Source organism: Coloeus monedula (genome assembly GCF_965178545.1).
Source record: "Coloeus monedula genome assembly, chromosome: 7".
NCBI classification, from domain to species: Eukaryota; Metazoa; Chordata; class Aves; order Passeriformes; family Corvidae; genus Coloeus; species Coloeus monedula.
The window spans coordinates 33429736-33451505 of NC_138787.1; the positions used below are offsets into that span (position 1 = coordinate 33429736).

The window sequence follows — 21770 nt, forward strand, 5'->3', positions numbered from 1 at the left end:
CTGGGAAAAGGTCTGGAGCACAAATCTGATAAGGAGCAGCTGAGGGAGCTGAGGATGTTTAGCCTGGAAAAAAAAGAGGCTCTTTTCACTCTACAACTCCCTGAAAGGAGGTTCTAGCCAGATAGGGCTTGGTCTCTTCTCCCAAGCAGTGACTGATAGGACAGAGGAAATGGCCTCTGGAATGGCCTCCTACAGGTTGTATATTAGGAAAAATTTCTTATGGAAAGGGTTGTCAAGCATTGGAACAGGTGGTGGAGTCATCATCCCTGGACGGATTTAAAAGCTGTGTAGATGTGGTACCAGGGGTCATGGTTTGGTGGGCTTGGCAGCACTGGGTTAATGGCTGGACTCAATGATCTTAAAGGACCTTTCTAAGCAATTCTGAGATTCTATGAAAAAACCTTAAAATTGGGCATTAGAAGCAGAGGTGGAGTGTAAAACCATCAAAGCCACTAATGGCTTTCAGATACAGATCTGTCTATCTATCTAATCTCTGTCTATCTATCTTCAGTGTAAAACCTGCCTTTCCTGGTCACTTGAAGGAATACAGGATTCTATCAGAGAGAGGATTTTGGAGACAGTGCAGAATCTGACACTCAGCTTTTCAGCATATTTTGTGCAGCGGTCCATTTTGACGTAGGAGAGCCTCATAAACCAGGAAAAGCAGTCTCCTAGTAAAGCTTGCAAATACAAATCATAAGCTGCATCCATATCTAGGTTGGTTTGTTTGTTTTTTTAATTTATGTCTCCAAGATACTTACCCTTATTTAAATTTAGGACATTTGCTGCCCTGTGGTATTGCCTAGCTCATATTACTTTCCACCATATGAAGGTGGAGAAACAGTCCTCAGCACCCCCATATGTTGTCCTGTCAATACCATTAACAACATGATGACCTGGCTTTATGAGGAAACAACTCAGAGGGGGAAACTGTAGTCAGATGTAGCTTAAATTCTTGCCTACAGTTGCTCTAGTCTCTGCTCTAACCAGCAATGAGGTTAGAAGAGGTGAGCACACAATAAAATATGTTCATCTTGAGACTCCCAGAAAAATGCAAACATCTTTTTATGCATATGTATCAGATTTTATGAATACTGGATGAATGTGGTTATTTTCTCCTGATGGTTTTATAACATTTTGTTTTAGGTGGCTGTCAAGTGGTTGTTCAATTGAAATTGCTAGAACCTTCCACATGACCCTCCAAAAATCTTGAGGCTGATGATTTCTAAAGCCCTGAAGCTTTGTTTCCTGTCAATGAGACCTCTTACCCCTGGTCTTGCACAAGGCAATCTCTATTAGGAATAGAGATTGTAAGCATCAAGACCCATCATTATCTGCCTTTCACAAATCAGAGAATTTAAAATTGAGCTTTGGCTGTTACAACAGTGCTTAACATTTCAACACTACTAAGGGCACTGAACAGGAAAAATGATTCACAGAAACTAACAGTGTAGAAGAAAATTAAATCTTAGCAAGGCCTCTGCTCAAAACCTTCCTATCTTACAGTTTTAAAACCATAAGATTTATGTTTCAAGCTTTAGAATTTCTGTAAAAAAGTGAAATATAAGATAGTAGATTACCCAGCCAGATGCTGTAAACCCTGCCAATGGTAATGCCACCCATAGCCCAGAGGAGAAATGAGGCACATAAAGGTAGCAGTATTCTGGTAAAATAAAGTCTGAGTTTAGAAACTTGAAGTCCTAAAATTACGAATTAATACAACTAGCAAATGTCTCAAGTATATAATTCCTCTCCTGTGGGCAAAACAACCAGCTATTAAGGTAGCAATCTCCCAAATATTTAAAGTACTCCTGGGGATTCACTATAGTAATATCTGAGCATCTCTCTAGTCTTGCTTTATCTCTTCAGTGTAAACGAGACTAACTCTTCTCCAAAATGGGATCCAATGGCCTCAGCAGAAGTTCCAGAAAAACACTGCTCTCCCTCTGAACATGCTTCTTTCTGCTTTAATTAACACTTCATTCACTTCTTTTTTATTTCACTGATGAAAATGGAGAAGAAATAACTTTCATACAGAACCCAGAGTAAAAAGAGTAATCTCCTGAACACACTCCTATGGAGGAGATTATTATGCAAAAAGTAGATATACAAGTCACAAAATAATTTAATTAAATGGTTTAACTCAAATTTAAAACTGTGGATCCAGGTCCTACATGGAAAAAAAAAAAATTAAAATCCTGTTCTCAGTAGTCCAATCAGCTCATGTTATATGAGAAGTCTTTGGGTGGAAGGAGAAAGAATGCATGTTTTCAGTATCATAGCATACAGGTTTGCCTCAATTAATTTTGTTGGATTTCTGACTTCTTAAATTTCCTAGAGGCAAAATTTTCTCTTAATAAGAGAAAATTAAAATCCATAGAATTTTGCTACATAAAATTGTGAAATTATTTTGTATGGCTAATTCAGCACAAATTCAATTTAACTTCATTTCTCCATGGTCACATAAAAAAAAATCCTCTCATGTTAGAGAAATTCTGTAAGTATTGTAACAAATTACATACTTGAAAAGTGAACGTTTAAGACTGTAATTCCATTTCAAGGATTCAGTGACATTGATAAATCACTTAAGCTTCGCTCACTCAATTTGTGTCACCAGAATCTCTCAGTGGGATCACAGTCTTTCCACATCCCAGTGAGTACACAGCGCTTTACTCATTACATTACAGCATGTACTTAATTTAAGCAAAAATTAGTCCTTAAAGGATGATTTCAAATTCACAGCAAAGCCTATGCAGTGTGTGCTACTGTACAAAATCACTCTTCTCCCTTTTGTGAAAGCTCTCAGCTTTTCTTCATGTCTTGCTCTGCTCCAGAGGTGTGTTATCTCTCTGTGGCCACGACTGACTCTGTCTTACTGCTCAGCTGCATGATGGTAGATTTATCTGTTTACCAGCTACTATTTCGATTTTGATATCTACCCTTTTGGGAATAGTGTGAGGAGTGCAATTTCCTCTTTATTGTATGCTATTGTGTTCCTGTCTTTTCTTATAAAAGGACTTGTACGAACGGTGTCAGGAGCACTATAACAGTTAATATTCATTAGCATTTAGAAAAGTACCCTCTTTCCTCTTTCTATGGATATTAAATTAGCTGTTATTACTCAGTAATAGGTAAGCAGCTGTTAAATCCCATCAACCCTAAGTAAATCACTTTATTAAATGTATTCGGATCTGGTTTTATGGTATCCTTAGGAACTCCTTGGTTCCTATGGGTTTGGAAGGATTAATTACTGAGGAAGTATGTAGTCATCAAAATGTCTGACACCTTTGCAAAGGGAGTCAGGAAGCTTCTCTCTCCATTTGGGAAACAATCAAAATATTCCCAAAGTAGAGATTAATATATTGAGATTAACCCTCTGGTGAATATTTCACCATGTATGGTTTTATAATACAAAATGTGTATGAGGTTTTTGTGTATATTAACATGAGAAAATATCTCCATTTCCATTTAGAATGTACTGAAACATAGATTTGGGATTTTTTTAGAAAATACTTTAAGTTATATTTCTAGCAGGTGTCACAGCAATAGCTCTGCAGTCCTCTGATGATGCACAGACCCTACTCCTATGTGTAAACAGAGAAACACAGCACAGACAGCAGCAGGGCAAACTTCCCTGGATGTCATGGCTTGCACAAATCACCTCTGAGCTGCAACACTTCCAGCTGCTGGAAGGCAGCATCCCTCTTCCAGAGTACAAGCCTTTGTTGTGGATCTAAAAATCACGGGATGAGCAATGATACATTCAACCCTGCGTGTCCCCTCTGTCCCCACTCTTCCCTTTGCAAGGAGGATTCTGAATGATGTCCTGCTGGGAGGAGTGATGTCCATAAGGGAGGCTTTGGAGCTGGTCCTCAAAAACTGCATCTAGAAAGCTTTTGGGTGCATGGCAGAGGTTTTTGATTATTTTAACTTGGTGTTTCTTGCTGCATTTTAAGAATGTTATTACTTGTCCTGTCATTAAGTGTAGACAAAACAGTTTATTTTCTTCTTTGCACTATCTGCTTTAAAAGACAGCATTTATGTCTCTTTCCGAATCATCTTTTTAAAACTAAATGATCCAAAGCATTTTAATAATGCCACATCCATCAAGTGGTCTAGACCTCACGAAGGATCATTCCATGAATATTGAAGTGCTCAGAGCTTATTGTTATAGATCTTGATATTTTGTTTGTCTTTCCTTCTTTCTCCCCCTGACAAAATGAAATCATGGAATCACATTTAACTCAAAGACCACGTCAGAAAATCAGAACTTCAGACATGACCTGATGCAGAACAGATCTTTGTAGAAGCCAAAGTGAATCTTTTCACTGCACCAGGTTTGCAATTACCCTACAAGAATTTTTCCTGTGCAGTACTTCCCCTGCTTACTGAATATGTGAACATAGTTTAAAAAATGTATACTATTTAAGAATATATATATCTACATCTATTTATATATATATATATACATCTCAAATAAACAGTGAACATCTACAAGCTTTAAGCTACACCAAAATACCCAAATCACAACTTACCTTTTGAGTAAGTAGAGCCTGAACAACCTGGTTAGCTACCTGAAAGATAAAAAGTAAAAAAATTTAAGTATGTTATCATGTGTGTAAATGCATAACTATACCTTCTTCTGTGGCCTGTCCTGGTTTCAGCTGGAGCAGGGTTAATTTCCTCTCAGTGGCTGTTACAGAGCTGTGTTTTGGTTTCTGAATGAGAATGGTGTTGATAACACACTGATGTTTTGGTTTTTTGCTAAGTTGTGTTTATCCTAAGTCAAGGACCATTTTTTATCTCGTCTCATGCTCTGCCAGTGAGGATGTTTACAAAAGAAACTGGGAGGGAACATTGCTGAGACAGGTAACTCTGGCCAAAGGGAAATTCCAAACCACAAAATCTCATATCCAGGATATAAACTGGGGCAGTTACCAGGAAGGAAACTGTTTTTATCTTAACATACAAGTTTTATCCTGATTCTCCTCCACATTCCATCGAGGTTGAGCAAGCAGCTGCGTAGTGTTTCATCTCCATCTGGGCTTAAAACCATGACAGTCCATTTTTGGCACCCAATGTGAGGCCCAAAGGGTTAAGGACATATCCAACCAGAGTGTGTTAAAAGATTGTTATGAACATTCACTGTGTTGGTTTCACAGTTGCCAGTGGCTTTCCACTCCACTTTCCATCTACAACCACTACCAATTCTAGCATTTTCATTATTTACTAGTATTTTAGTAAGATAATACAAGTAAGAATACATGAAATTCACATCAACTACTTCTGTTCTAGTCCTCATTATAAGCAAATGTGCATTGTATCAATTGCAGTGTGGCATGAGGGGCATTTGGTTAACTTCTGTCATCTCTTCTTTGCAGTAGATTGAACTTTCACAGTTCTATATGCGGCTGGTGTGCATCAGCATGGACTGACTGCATCCACTAGAGTGGACTTTCACCAGCCAAGGATGGAGGCCTGAATGTTTTCATGAAGTTTAATTGTTTCTTGATTAAATATTGACAAAATGGTACATCTATCATGACAGGCAGAAACCATAAAGTGCCACAGAAAATTAAAGTACCTACCGTCATTGAAATGTGGTTGGAAGGCATTCACCCCACATAGCATAATTGACTCGAATGAGATTACACACCATTGATTAGCAAACTATATATTCAACACGGAATATTTGAAGTTATCTATGGTATACATCCTTTCTAATTTATATTTACCAGCAAGGATAGGGGCAGTGAGGTGGAAGAAGGAGGGAGAGAAAGAGAGACTGAGGTAAGATTTTCTGTTGATGCTAACTTGAAGGTTCAACACCATATATGCACACGTTATCACACATTGTGCCGATTTATACTTCTGCTCCTGCATTTAGGCAGAGCAAGTAGAGATGTCTCTCTTTGAAAAAAGAGATTTTTTAATTTGTTTTTGGTTTACAGAAATTATATTAAAATTTATGCAGGTATCATTACATAACCTGCATTGATTCTTGTTACTCTTGGCAAATTACATAAAACCCCCACCACCACTGATGAGAGCTCAGTTGGGAGAAAAGAGCTGCAGCAGCTAATTCACTTCTGCAAATAATTTGGTTCTGCTAGATCCAAAAGTTACATTTGATTCATACTCATAAAGTTGCCTTGTATCAAGTCTTTTTTCCAAACTGGTTTCTCACTTCAGGCAGCCTGTGGAACAACACTCCAAAAGAACAGCTCTATACGTGATTTAACAGAAGACACAGACTAATATTAGAACAGTAATAACCAACAGAAGAAAGCATGCTATGGTTTTGAAAGCCCATGTGCCTTGCCCTGCAGGCTCTCAGGCTCTCCATCCAACACTGTTCCTTCTGCCAGGTACTTTAAGGTCTGTTTGCTCTACCTGAAAATTGAACAAACCATAGCGAATACATTATTTCTTTACTTTCTGACATGGAGTTACTTTACCAAGGAAGAACTAAAAGGTTCTTTGAAGTGTGCACTAGTCACTCACAACAGCATAGCCTACAAAATGACTCCTGCAGCTTTACATATTGTACAGAGGAGTGTAAATGGCATAATATTCCAAATGGGAAAAAACTGAACCTGCTGATGCATATATGACAAATTTTTCTGCTTTTGAGTGAAGATAGGTATCTAAATGGAAGTACCTGCCAGTGATCCATAGCTCCCATGGAACTCAAGAAAGATATGTAACCAGGTTCTTTAGAAAATGTGGTTATTTTTTTTTATTATCTAGCATCTTGGAAAACTGTGTTGTTATTACCATTCAAGATTTTCAGGTCTGTATTTTTGGTATTCAGCAGGAACAGAGGTGGGAAGCCTTCAGTGAAATGTTCTGCAGTTACTAAAATTAATTTAGCACTCAATAAGTGGAATCATAGCCAAATGTTTGCATTTCAAATGAGGTTGCCATTCCACTCCTACAGCAGATGGAAGTAAGCTGCTAAACTCAACAATCTACTTCATTTTAACTTACAGGTATCAGGAGACACCATGATGTGAATGAACAACATGAACCAGCTCCACAAAACTGGCAGTCACAACTACCAAGAACTGTGGAAACTGGGACCATCGAAGGCAGAAGAATTGACTTCTGAGATGCAGAAAATGTGAAAATGTGAAGTTCCTGCTTATATGAGGCATAACTGTGGCTCAATCCCAGTGAAAAGCAGGCTGTAAAATTACTTGACTTGTGGTAACTGCAGTTAATCAAGGCGAAACAAGGAATAGAACAGAGCTGGCTGGTTCCTTGGTCTGCTGTTCTGCAGAAGGTGATACTCCTTACTTTCACACTGCCTGCCTTTCCTTTGAACTTAATAGCCAAGATCTTTAGGTGATGTTTCCTTTTCTGGTTTGCAATAAAAGAGATAAAAGATCCAGCTTCAGTTTTTCCTCAGGCAATTATGTTTACAAATATATGTCATAAAGTGGTCTTAATGGAAAAGTTATAAAAGAATGAATCAAAGAAAAGAGATCCTAATGCAACATCTGTCATGCCTTTTACAAGTACTGAGCTTTTACACAGCTGCCTTTAATGTATGATTCCATATGCAAAAAGACATTTCAAGTGTACTAAAATAAAAGATTTATCTTTTATTCAAATCTTAAAAACAGAATGCCTTTTTTTAAGATAACTCTGCATTTTTGATTAGTTAATTCTTAAAACATCAGCAAAAATATCAACTACCCTAAGTTGCATAATTTCCTGCATGTGAATATGGTGAAGGTTGACAGAAATCTCAGCTGGCACAGTGATGTGAATAACCATGACATTGCTACCTACCAATCAAATGACATCTGAATTCCACAATAGGAAACTGGGATTAAGCATGTTAACCTCAAAGCCCAAAGGTACAGGAAGACAATCCTGGGTTTCACATTAAATTTTTCAGCAACAGAAAGATACATTTATGGAGTATGTCTGAAATTAAATAAGCTCTTTTCTTATTTATCAAGTATACTGGAACATTTCAATGACACCTTCTTCCAAATACTGTTCCAAGTTTTTTACATTTACACTTCAGAGATGAACAATTACTTTAAAATCAGTGAATAATTGTTAAAATTCATAAAGGACTCCGCTCAGCTTGACCCATATGCTTTTCAGATTTAATCTCCCTGAACATTTGAGTTTCTCTGAATTTTACCATGAAAATGATTACAGAGCATGCATTTTTATGTCACAGTTGCAGGCATTCATACAATATTAAATGTAGGGCATTATATGAATGAAAAGTACTATGTAAAATAACTGATTTAAAAAAAAAGAAAAATGAGAGAAAATAATGGCAAGCATAGCTTTAAGAATTCAGCTCTGGCATCTCTTTGCTACAGACAGACAGAAAAATCACAGTGGCTATTTTTACTTCCTTCATATTCAGCTTAATGGCCACCAGCACCTGAGCAGAGGGCACACTGTGCATAGCAGGTGTCCTTATCACTTTGCTGTGACCCTGAGGGACCACGAAGGTCACACTGCCAGGGTGGCCAGGTTAAATGGTGCTTGAGTGCCCTGAGCAGAGTTTGCCTGTGCCCAGGGGAGAGAAGCTACAATCTGAGGTTGCTGTGTGATGAGTGAAAGATGGCAGCGTTCTCTCAATAGTCATCAAATGATGTTCCCAGCCTTCATTACCTCCAGGGCCTGTCAAGCCTCCCAGGCATGTAACAGCCAGAATGGCCAGGTGGTAGCTTGGGGGGGAAGCACTCCTTGTGCATCAGCCCGGGAGAAGTTCATTGCACTCACAACTAATTTGACTGAAGAGGCAAAATTAAAATCATGATTGTAGTAGGCACTCATGTTTTGGTGGCACTTCAGCTATGTCAGGTTCGGGTGTGATCACAGCCTTGTGTTCCCAGGAACAGCTCTGTTCCTCACTCCAAACCTGCCAGGTGCCCCTGAGGCAAAGTGGGGCTGCAGCACAGACAGATACACGGCTGCTCCTAAGTTACATCTGCTCCTAAAAACACTGAACACGTTCTGAGGACCAGACTAGGGAAGGTCTGAAGAGATTCTCACTTTCAAGAAGAAGGGCTGGTGTAAGATGAGTTATAAACAGAGCAAGCATCAGACTTAAAGAAAATAAAATTTTCAGTGGAAATATTTTTAAATATTTTAATTTTTTTTTTTAAATCTGTATAGAAAGCACTTTATTTGTTTAAGATTTCCAGTTACAATCCCTGCCTGGAAAGGACTTTTGGTTATTAACTAATTGAATTTCTGTCTTATCTCCTATAGTCTTTATTGTTACTATAGAGGGTGAGAATGTGTGATTTCTTGTGCAGCTCCACCAAAGGAATGTGCTCAGGTGGATGCTGACCCGGGACTCCTGCAGAATTTGCAATCATTAAATATGGTTTTCTTGCCCCAGTAACTGGCAGCAACTTCTTCACCTCAGTGACCAGAAGGCATTAGGTCCAAGCTTGTGTAAGCTCAAACAATGCTGGTTACAGTGCTTCTGCCAAAGCACTGTGAAACAGAACACACAAAAAAAAGAACAAGATAAACAAAAAATGAAACAGGGAAGCCCAACCCAGGGGTGGTGAGAAGCACTTTCTCCTGAAAAAGTTGACAGAATGGGAGAAGATGGATACAGCTGTGATAATACAGAAGAACTGAAAACAGCCAACATAATGTTGGAGATCATCAACTTCAGAGCATAGTTTGATGTAATTGTATGATCTTTAGTCTGAAATGGTGTGTGAAAAACAATCCTGGGTCAGAAATCCATCACGTCACTGCAAACAGCATAAAAGCATGTTTCCTGTCCTTATAATCTGCATGGAGTGTTTTGCTGAAATGGACAGTTACAGTGCTTTGCTCGTTTCCAAAATTAATTACGTAAGCAGATTTTGTCCTAGACAATCAGAAAATAATTTTAATTCAGGCTCTGTAATTTAAAATGAAGTTAGCAATTACATGATAATTTCATCCTTATCACCAAGATATCCATACACAGTTCAAGTGTGCACTGAAAGAGTGACTTGGGCCAATGCAGACAAAGGCTCTGCTCATACCCCAGAGCCACAGAACGGGCAGAGCACGACCCTGTGGGAAGGTGTATCTGTAAATTCCCTGACAAAACTATGCCACAGTGGCAAAAGAGTGGATTTGTTGATGAAAATCTGCACTGAACTGAGGTTTCTTGTGCCAGAGCTGTGTTGCTCATGCTTCTAACACTTCAGCAAATGCTGATTAAAAATTTAAAAAGCTGGTGGGAAGACTGGAATTGTCATCTGCCCTGGGTGGTTTGCTTGCTTACACACTCTTTTCTCCAAGGTGCAGCTGGGGCTCTTCTTGTTTTGTTTGCATGTCAGCTAATTACTTATGCCACTACACATCCTTATTATGGAATGGGTAAATGATTTCTGGCAAGCAACTCTTCGAGCCACTAAGAGTTTTAAAACTGCTTTAAACTCTCAGGCATGTTGAAGAGCCTTATTGGGAGGAACAAGTGAGCATCAGTACATGTGTGGAGAGAGCTCCATGCAACAGGAGATGGTAGACACTTCTGGAATTGTAGGCATTGCTGGAGTGCTCAGACAGTAAGTGAGGGGCAAATTACATTCTAGCTGTAATTGGAAGCTCTGATCTAGAAAACAGCTAGAAAAAACAGCATTAAAAGCTGTGTATGTAACCCTAAGGGCGAGCTGAGGACTAAATTCTGCGGTTATGGAATGTATCACATGAGAAAGCTGGGGGGCTCTTGATGGGAGAAGCCACTGTCACACGTGTTCCACTTTAGAGAAAAGGAGTGCACAGCACCTAATAGGCAAATTATAATCTCCTCCTCCTCATGAAAGCAAACCAGTCCTATGTATTGACCACTTTTCAGTGAAGAGGTGTGGTCAAAACAGGTTTTACGCAGAGGTCATGGAGAACAACACCTTTGACTGCCAGACACATGTTCTTGGAATTAATTAGAATGAGGTCATGCTAAAATTGCAGAACAATGTCAACCTTCTAAGAGAGGGAGAGATTAATTTGTATTCGTTTAATCATAGTAGTAGGTAAGAACAACCTTTCCATATACCTTACCTCATCGAGACATCTCTCATACTGTTCTCTCTGATTTTCGTTTTCCAGAGCCAGCGCTGAATTCTCCGCCTACAGTAAAATGGAATAAATATGTAAATATGTACATTTAGCAAAGGATATATTTCACCACATGACAATTCATAAAAATTCTCAGGGGGCTTAATTATTTTCCTTCTTCAAGATCCAGAATAAAATGCACCATACAATTTATTTTGCTGCAGGTTGGCGCTTTGAGTAAAACCAGAATTGACATTCATTTATGAGATTATTCACACCATGCATTACAATCCAGAACAGTATCATAGCAGATATTCCACGTGTGTCCACCATCTCATCTTGTCAGGTGCAATAGACTTGGCAATGAAACACTATAAAAGATATTGACATCTCTTCCTCTCCCTTTTCTGTTCAGAGGGAACTTGATAGCTGCGAACCACTCAGATGCAAACAGAGGCAGCCACTATCACAGGGAAACAAAAGCTAATCTTATGTAAACTTTTAACTCATAAGCCTGGTTTCTGCAGTGGGGAACTCCAGGAGCACAGGTCATTCTACAGCTCATTGGTGAATTACACCCTTTAACTGAAGCAGATAAATGTAATAGTCTTTACTTACAAAAAAAAAAAATCCTACTACTTCAAGAGTGAGAGGTATTTTGCTACATCTAAACGCAATCTTGAAGCCAGATTTTTTTTCTCTCACATATGTAATTCTAAATATGATAAAGTTTCCTGTATAGTAGGGCCTTTCATCTGTCTTTAATTTTCACCCTGTTCATATTTTTGCACTATGAAAACTTCAATATAGCACAATCTGGTACATAAATCACAGTAAATCAAAGTATTTTTCTATATATATATCTGTATTAACTTTAGGAATTCTTATAGTATTGGAAAAAGAAAATTTTTAAAGTGTGATGAAGTTTCATCAGAGCAAGTTTCTACTATTCTTGTCTTAAAGGCTGAGAAACTAAAGCAATATATACATAAATCTATGAGTTATAAATGGCTCTAGAAATCTCTGTGCCTCCCATGCATAACTTCACGTCACATAACCGTAACACCAAAATCAATACATTCCCATAATTACAACTATTATGCAATTTACAGTACTTGCATTACTTTAACCTTCTGTCAACCGATAAAACTTAAACAAATGCTGTTTCAAAGGAATTGTCATTACCAAAACAACAGTGATAAATATAGTTAACATTTGTAGGTTTAGAGGAAAATTAATGTAATGTGCTGTATGGAAAGACTCTGTGGAAAGATGCACTGTTCCCCCTTCCTTGTTAAAAAAAGTCAATGAATCAACAAAATAAGAATCCCAAAGTCTATTAAATTGACCCATTAATAAAAATTTCAATTGCAGCTGAATCATAAAAGTAAGGCTTGGAAGCAAAAGCAAACATACACTATTATCCAGCATCTTGAAAGAGATTGAAGAGTGAAAGTGTGGTAAGAAACAAGGGCATATAGAGTTTACTTATTTAAAAGTCTAAATAAGCAACTGTACAGAATCTGCACTTTATCTCCAGGGTACAATTAAAGCCAGCAAAGGTGGTAAAATGCTCTGCATCATATTTTCACAATGTCACCTATGAATGGGTTCAACATATGGCTATAAAAAGTCTATGGGTGATCCTGCAGAGAGCACTGTGAGATGAGGCAGCAAAAAGTAGCAGATGCAGAAGTAGCAAAGTAGAAGAAGAAGCTGCAAAAGCAAAAGCAGCAGTAAGAAATCAGAAGCTGGAGGGTAAATAGTCCTCCAGACTGAAGAGGCCATAGTTTGCTTTTACAGACAGGTTCTTGCAGGTTCATTGATAAAATAAAGAGATGTTTGTTACATAAAAATATATTTCTGAGTTAAAGATTTTCAGATGTTTTCTCTAAGAATATCCCCCTAAAATGCCATCCAAAAGAAATTCTTACTGTTTTGAAGCAATCACTAAAGGATTAGTCTGCACATATTTTCACTCACACATATTGACATACTTATGGACTTAATTTTTAATTTTCATTTTCATTAACATAAAAATATATTGTATGATTTTATCCTAAAATAATTTGGGCAGATTGCTTCCACATAGAAATGTGTAAAAGAACTACAGCACACACTTGTACTATATGAAATACAGAGAGAGCTCCCCATGCTTCTGTTACTCTATATTTTGGAATGCTGTTAAATGGAATGCTAAATCTTCCTGGATCTGTTCACTGAATCCCTGATTTCAGCACGCTATTCCATTACAAACAGGCCACCAAAATTAGGAGATCTAAACTTGACAGTATTATAAATAAACGCTACATTTCAGCTCTTATCAACCCACAGTGGAAACATCTGTATAATAAAACCTATTCTCACACCACTGCTTTCAAAATTGTAGTGGAAGGATGTAATGCAGTCAATATTAGCTTGAATTTTGTGCTTCTTGATTGCCAAGCAAATCAAGCCTATTTATTTGGCATTTTTGTAATGAGGACCAGACTAGAAGGGAACACTTGACTGACTTTACTTTAGAATCTGTGCCAGTTCCCACAACATGGGAAAACCAGTACTTGATACACTAAATCACTCTACATTGCAACCAAATACTTGATAATAATCCTCATTCCCCTGAAAGTATTCATTTGGAAAATCTGTAGTAGCACTTACAGTCTCAAAACCCTGCCTCCTAATCCAAACCTTCATTTATTTAACAGAAATCACTGGGTTTTGATGTTATTGTAAAGCTGCTCAATTTTTGCTCCAAAGAATCTGCCTGCCTCTCGTATTGTATATTCTGGGCTTCCTTTGCCAGTTAAGCAAAGTACATCTCCTTGAGGGAAGCTGCTATTAAATCTACTTCCATTTTTATTTTCAGGCCACACTTAGAGAAAGCTACGCTGCAGTAAGAAACCCCTCTCACTTCTCACAGCTTGAAAGCTTTTGCACCCTTGCAGGCAAGCAGGGGCAGTGACAGTTCTGACCCCCAGTGCAACCACTAATCCCATCCATAACCTGGCAGGGGACTATGCAGGGAAAACTGAGCTTGCTGAGAACAAGCAACTGAGAGCCCTGAGAACAGCACTTTCTGAGATAGCCACTGATTTCTATAGAGATTTCTAGTTTTAGGCAGAGCTGTCCTCTAGGAATTGATGTATATTTCATGTTACATTTAGAAATGAACAATCCTTCTCTGTCCCTCAGCCTTGCAAGCACTAAAAGTGATGCAGCCCAGCAGACACGGCAAACTCAGCGCCTGCCACCAGCACCTCAGGCACACACATCTTTTCTGGGGGGGGACAGATCTCAAAGTACAGCAGCATTCACTCAGCCAACAGTAACTGTGGCATAGTTTACCACCAAATGAAACATCAGTACATTTTGGTTTTGGATCATTACAGATTCAAGGATCCTAAAATGTCAAAACAGACGTCCCTCCCAATTCCGATTTGGGAGAAAGGATTTTGCACAGGAGTCTCTCCGAACATTGGAAAATTTAAAGATTTCAGTCATGACTTGGATAATGCTAAGCAGCCTCCAACTTCCTGAATTAGAGACAGCATTGTTCTGAACTGAGAGATTGGGTTTATAGAAAATCAGTTTGAAAGGTAAAACTTCAGACTACTTTACAAAACAGAGGCTGCCTTGAATTGATACCACTGCTAACACAGTCATTATGAGAGACTTTGCCAACTGATTTTAATTCCTTCCTCAGGATGAAAAACATAGCCCTGGCAATGATAAAAAGTCTCTGGGTCAGCTAATAGCTTTCTCTCCCTTCCACAGATATTTTCTCATCTGGGGCAGCTGTTAGCACAGTTTCAAAGTTAGTAAAAGGCTACACACCTGATGCTTCAACAGACAATGCTCTGCACTTTTATAATGACAATGAAATTAATTAGAACATTGAATTTTCTACTAGAATGCACGAATAAAAGAGAATCATGACTAAAAGAGAATTATGTAGAAGATAGTTTTCCTTACTCAACCACTGTAGAGATGAGACAAAACAAAAGAACAGGAGGGGGAAGAGAGAAGAAAGCAGAGAGCGTGATGCATTTTGCACTAAGGGAAGAGGAGATCACAGAATCATAGAATGGTTTGGAATGAAAGGACCTTTAAAGATCACCTAGTCATGGACAGGAGGTGAAGGTCTAAAGGTTGTACGTCTAGTTAGCAGCTCAGCATGCTCTGAAGGTATCATCAATAAAGGTCAAGAGGAACAAAGTTATGACAGTGAACTTTAAAATCCCTGACAGAATGCTACCCCACAGTTACCAGGTTCGCTCCTTTGTTATTTATACTAAACTGTTTGTCCATTTACAGAAAGCTTTATTGATTTACACAGACACTCATTTGTCATGCCCAGTGCAGTGTATTAAGGGCTGTCCAAGCACTTCAAATGTACTCAGCAATTTTTTCCTGCTTTCAGCTTCTGATTTTGTATACTTTTGTGGTCACAACTTCCTACAGCACATGAGAGGTCAAACACTGTCATTGGCAAGGTAAGAAGTGATGCTGTTGCATTTTTTCCTCAGGTCCTTAGAGCATTTTTGGTGAGCTGCTGTTCTGGGAAGAGTTTACCACTTGAATCACCTCTGTGTCATTGGTCACAGGGAACTTTTTGCATTTTTCTGTCCCTGTTATGCAGAAAATTTGTCCTTTGAAAGACTAATCCAACAAATTGTCAGAGGAAAGTTTAACACCATACTTATGCTGGTCAGAAGAACTGAAAATTACATTTGTGCTTTTAAATCAATATAATTGTAGCAACAAAAGCCTTAATTTAATTCTACCACTGTAACAGCATTTTCACTGGCCACTTTCCAGTGCCTTTTATATTAGAAAGACAGCTCTTTGCTAGGAGTAAAATGGAAGCTGCACCTCAAGGCCACCTGTCAACATTTGGATGTTTCCACCTTGTCCTTTACACTTTTTCCACAACAGATCAACACTGGACAACCACAGAGTGTGCCCCTGCTGAACAGCTCTGCTCCCTGGCCCCACATCCCCAGGACACTGAGCCTGGGCAGTGCTAGCTACTGATGCAATAAGCAGTGAATTTAGTGGAATAATACTTAGGAAAAGTGCATTTTTTTTTCAAATGTCCTAGTCTTAACTATTTATTCTGGATCATGGAGATGGGAGAAAAAGAAACCCCAAAACAACCAAAAAGAACAAATTAGTGATATGATGACAGCTTCTCACCCTTTCTTCAAAACACTTAGCCTTCTAAGTAGGATCATTTTCTGTTTTATTTTTCAATAGCCTGTTATATTTGACCCCACTTAAAACATTTGACATATTTTATCTGAAACATTCAGCTACTGTTTAATTCCCATTCACTTGAAACATAGCACGAAAGTCATACATATGTGATGCTAAATAATAAAGCACAGAACTATACAAGTGTCAATTATAACTCTGTCTATAAAAAGGCCACATTAAACCTTACTGGGCAGCACTGGTGGGGATCATTCTTGCAATTCACTTCAGCAATATTTTTTCAATTCTTTACTGCTACAAAACTGTATTAAATCTCAAAAGCAGTCTATCTCCCAGGCCATGCTGTGCTATAACTGTGCTACCCATGGGTTTGTAGACTCACAGAAAGCAGTACAACCTTCTAAAGTATGCTAGAAATCAGAAGATACTTATTCAACATCAGGAAACTAACCACTTAAGGCTACCAAAAACTCCTTGGGTTTAAATGTTGCTAAGAAAAAGCAGCCCAAGGTCTGTGCAACTTCTTATGATGCCTCATCAATTATTGATTAGCAGATTCATGTATTTAAACATGAATTTACAGCAGAAATTAGGTAACAGTTTTAAAGTTTGTGTTGATTTCATGCTGTCGGAGATCAGAACCCAGAACTTGCTCATTTATCTGCACATTTTCAGCAGATTGCACGAAGGGATTCCCACCCACAGTCCTGGATGGGGCTCATAACCACAGAGATCTTTCCCTGTCTGCTGAGCTACTCCCAGTTCAAACAAGAAGAAACAACGGGTGTTCAACCTAAATGAGGGAGCCTCCCTTTGGAAAGAAGGGTATAACTAGAATTTAATCCTTCAAATCTATTCAAACTGGATAAATGTATAAACTTCAAGACCTGAATCAAACAAACCAGAACCAAATGAGATTCATACACTGCTGATGAGACTGTGTCCTAAAAATGACTAAAGCAAACCTCATATTCCTGGGAATTCCTCTGTTAAATACCTTTATTCTGCCCCCTGCCCCAAATCTGGGCTGGAAATTTTCAACTGAATGACAATATTTGTCTTTTCTTCTTCCAGTTAACTCTAAAGTAGTTAAGAATTACAAACCTTTAAAACTTTCAACATTTTCCCTTCTGACACCACAGAAATGTTTGGAGTTGACATTTTAAAGAGAAGGTTAGGAACAGATCTAGCGAAACAGACAGCATTATAAGCACAGGCTTATCTCCAAGCAAATAATCACCCAGGCTCCTACTAACAGATATATCAATAGTAGTGTTGCATGTTTACCTGCATGCAAATTGGAGAAAACAGCAAATTCTACCAGTATTTACAGAGATAATAATAGACTCTCAACATTTCCACTGGTAAAGCACTGTCAATACAGGCCTTTGCACAAATGGATTAAAGTTATGAAGAATGTCTTTTTTTGTTTCCCAAAAATTTCTTCCAAATGACCACATATAAAACATTTTCTGAGGACCAGGATTAGAAGAGGTCTGAATAAACAGAGAGAGGCAGCAAACAACTATATTTCCTAAAGACATGGTCTATATAACACACATGCACTTGATAAACCACAGAGGTACAAGCAGGGGGAGCCAAAAGCCCCACCAACACTCCCACCACATCCTTTTGTTCCCCCTTCTTGTTTTGAGTGATTTTTTCCTTACAGAATTGCTGTCCCTAAAAACAGAGAGCATTTCACCCTGACAGACTGACTGTGCTTCCCCATGTAATATTCACAGATAGTTATTTCTTCTATAAAAGAAAAAATCCCTGCTCCATGAAAAAAGGTCTGAGATCCTGAAATTGTGAGTCAAACTAAGATTCTTACAATTAACACAGACAGATAAAGGCAAGTGGTGTGGACTTGATTAATCTGAAATGGCATTTTGTGGTTAATATCTAATTGTATGTGACTCATACCTAAGTATCTTTGCACTGAAACCTCTTTTAGGAGCCAATCACATCACATTTGGTCAGTTGCATTTGTTTCAATTTTTCTTGAAATTCTAACTCTTTGAAATAGTAATTACTTGATAAATTTGATAATAGCAATTATTAGTAAAGATTAGTTGAAAACCATTGACTATCTGTAAACCCAGTGCTTAAGCTCAATACAAAACTTACAATGCAGTCATTTGGAAAGAAAATATTTGCTTTGCAGGGAAACATTTTGGAGAAGACTTTTATCAAATTTAGGAGTCACATTGAAACCAATAACTAAATTTTTTAAATTTAAAAAATTTAATTTTTTTACCTTTTAAAAGGTAGGTTTTTCTTTTAGTTTTTCTTTTTTTATTTAAATTCAGATCTTGAGGAAGACTCATATATTTTAAGACAGTTTTTCAAGCACTAAGAAAGACCACTTTAGAATTTACTGTAAATGAGTTATCCTTCAAAGCTGGGCAATTTCGACCATGAGCTCACTGACACCGTGACAATTTTGTACTTTCTGTGATTCCATTATCCACACCTGAGCAGCACACTCAGCTTCAAGGTTCATCTAATGGGGAGCTTGAAAGGAATAGGGCATTTCAGATCTGTATATGAAAATTAATCTCTGGGCCACTTTATCCCAGCAGAAACACTTCCTATTTCCCCCCTCTTGTCTTTGAGATGCTCAGAGAAAATACTGAAATGCTATTACTGATCCTTGGCTCTGGGAAGTGAGTATGGAAGAGGAAGACCAAGGACAAACTGCCTTTACAGGTAGAAAACCTTGAAATTAAGTATCAGGAAGACAAGGATTACATAAAGTATTCAGGATTTTTTTTTTTTTTTAATTTCTAGAAATTCTATCAAAAGCAGCTCTTCTCTAAAGTAGCTTTTCCGTGGGTTTTTTGAATAACATTGGACTGAAAATAAAATATAATTTCACAGGTCAGTGGAAAAAAAATGGCTTTAATGCTGTAACTGGTGCTTCCAGGCTGCTCAGTGCACCTGAACCAAAGGGCTGCTATTAAATGATAGTAAACAGTAAAAATTTGGAGCTCAATTTGGCACTGTCTTCAAGGAACACCAACACCAGCCTCCTCCCCACTTGCCCATTCCACTCCCCCAAGGAAATTAAGCAATTGAGTTTGTTCATGGGGCTGATGATAGAAACAAAATATTCAGACTTTACTGCATTCCTGCTTTTTGTCCCCTCATTTAACGTATAATCTACAACACAAATGTATCCCATACCCAATTATTTCGGATCTCACTGGAAGGTAAAAGAGCAGATGTTTTGCTCTGACTTCAGAGAAAGTGGATGCTGAATATTTATCAAGAAATATTTTTTCCTAATTATTTATCCTAAGTTCCTTCATTTAGTTCAAACAAAAGTAATTATGAAATAAAATGATTTAAACTGACAGTGTGGAAAACACTGATTCCATATGCTTGAATGTCACATGCACTGGTTGGGTGATGGGAAACTCATACCAGTTCTCTGCTATGCAAGTGGGGAAATCTTTTTTTCTTCTTTTCCAAAGAAACATGTATGAGTTTTTCTGAAATGGAAAAAATGGAATATACAACTGGTTTTCCATTTTAAAAAATGCCCCTTCAGCTTTTTTTTATTTGAATTCCGAGAAAAAGAATGACTTTTCTTTGTTATACTATGCAATAGACTTAAAAATTATGTGAGGGTATAATTGATACTGCCACGAAGTATTTTTAAACATAATAAAATATAAAATATATTATTTTCCTTCTCCTATGCTGAATCATTTTACTCTGTTCCTTTAAAGACTTCAAGTTAAAAGCTTTCCACCACAATAAGCTATTAATGTCGACTGTTTCACACTTCGCAACATAAATTTATAACAAGTTTCCCTGTTTTAACTACATGGGAGCACTGAGTTATTCCTGAAGGCGATGTTTCCTGCAATTCCACTCTCTTCATCAGAAGTCACCCATAAGTCAACCTCCCCAGGTATTTCAAAATGAACTTCTCTTGATGGCCTCAGTTATTTCTGTCCCTCCCAGCTAAGGAGTCGTGAAGCCGAGTGGAGCAGGACAGGTATTGGTGCTGTGTTATGGAGAGCATCTAATGCCACATAACGTGCAGCAATTGTTTTGTAGCCAGTAGCCAACTCCTAATACCTGAATCACAAAATTACTGCTCATTTCCAGCTAGCTGAAATGAAACTCTATTTGCAAATATCACCATGTTTCTCCTGAGAGCTTTGAACATTCTTCTCTTTTGTTCTTACAGGCGCAGCACGAATCGGGCAATGTCCCTTGCTCCACACAGCAACATGTGGCTTTTGCAGTGACATTTGTTAAATTGAAAGTTCTGATTCATTTAATTTTTAATCTTTTAGAGTGAATTTGCAGAGTAATTGTATTTGGCTTAAAAGAGCAACAGCCCAGGCCTCAAATTCTGCCTTTTAAAAGATTCAGCAGATTGGAGTTGTGTCTGGCTTTTTCTGCCCTGTGCAGACTGTGCTCACTTAGAGAAGATGGGATGAGGATCCTGTGGAAAATGATGTGGCAGCACCTGATTGTGATCCTAACGAGTTATATGAAATGTCTCCTACTGAGCTGGCTGACATCAGGTCCATCCACACTGGATTTTGGGCTTGGATGAGCTGTGAGTGTCCAGATCTCCAGTGATTTTTCTGATCATTACAGTGACCAGATAAGAGCTCAAACCGTGGTGTGGCCTTGGATCCAATGGACTGGGTTTCTTTTACAGGAAATGGGAAGAGGAACTGCAGCTGCTGCTGGGCTTTCCTGGAGCTCAGCCAGAGTGACTCCCCAAAATGTACAGAGCACAACTCTGAGGATCTGCTCCTGTTACACTGCAGTGCTCCCAAGGCAGACACACAATTATAACAGGATATCTCCCTAAATTAATAGGGAAGCCCTAAGGCAGTCCACTGCCAGGACAAAATCATACCCCACAATACCAAAGTAAAAGACAGGTCTGTTGGGAACTTTTTCCTGCACACAAGAGAGATGTGCCAGAGGCATTTTTCTACTTGGATATTTTTATAGCTTTGTACATTATGAAAACAGAAAATAAAAACCTGCACAGAAACATATACATTCAATCCAGCTACATAGAAAGCAAATGGTATTGTAATTATATATTTTTAAGTGCTCCTGTGTTATATTAAAGTCTTTCTCAATTATTAACTTAACCTTGCTCTTCAGCATACACAATTTGTCTCAGATTTTGTTCTTTGTACTTCCATTTGTTTGCAAACTACATTCTAAGAGGTCCAAGAAAGGCCTTAGGCTACAACTTTGGGAGAATGTGGCAAACCAGAAGTTCTTAAAAAACAAGGTTTGGCTGACAATCACAGTCTCATATGGCACATATTTTAGGTCAAAGTTGATGGCATTCAGTGGTGCCCCAGTAAGAAGCTCAGGCATGAAAAGCACAGCAGCAGCAGCCCAACAGCCCAGCCCTGATCTGCAGAATGAGCCAAAGTAACATCATACATAATTAAACTCAGCTCAAGTGCAGCCACTGGAACTGCACCCACCTTCACATGTCTAAATTTGATAGCCAA

General features: G+C 38.2%; 1 protein-coding gene across 1 annotated transcript in view; it reads right to left on the bottom strand.

The window, feature by feature from the left end:
* NCKAP5 (NCK associated protein 5) overlaps nt 1-21770 on the bottom strand; it is a gene marked incomplete at both ends in the record, with an annotated part of 331674 nt that overhangs the window by 81502 nt on the left and 228402 nt on the right. The window contains 2 exons of the mRNA XM_082284641.1: nt 4536-4574; nt 11050-11118. Coding sequence (XP_082140767.1) covers nt 4536-4574; nt 11050-11118 — 108 coding nt within the window. The remainder of the gene's footprint in view (nt 1-4535; nt 4575-11049; nt 11119-21770) is intronic.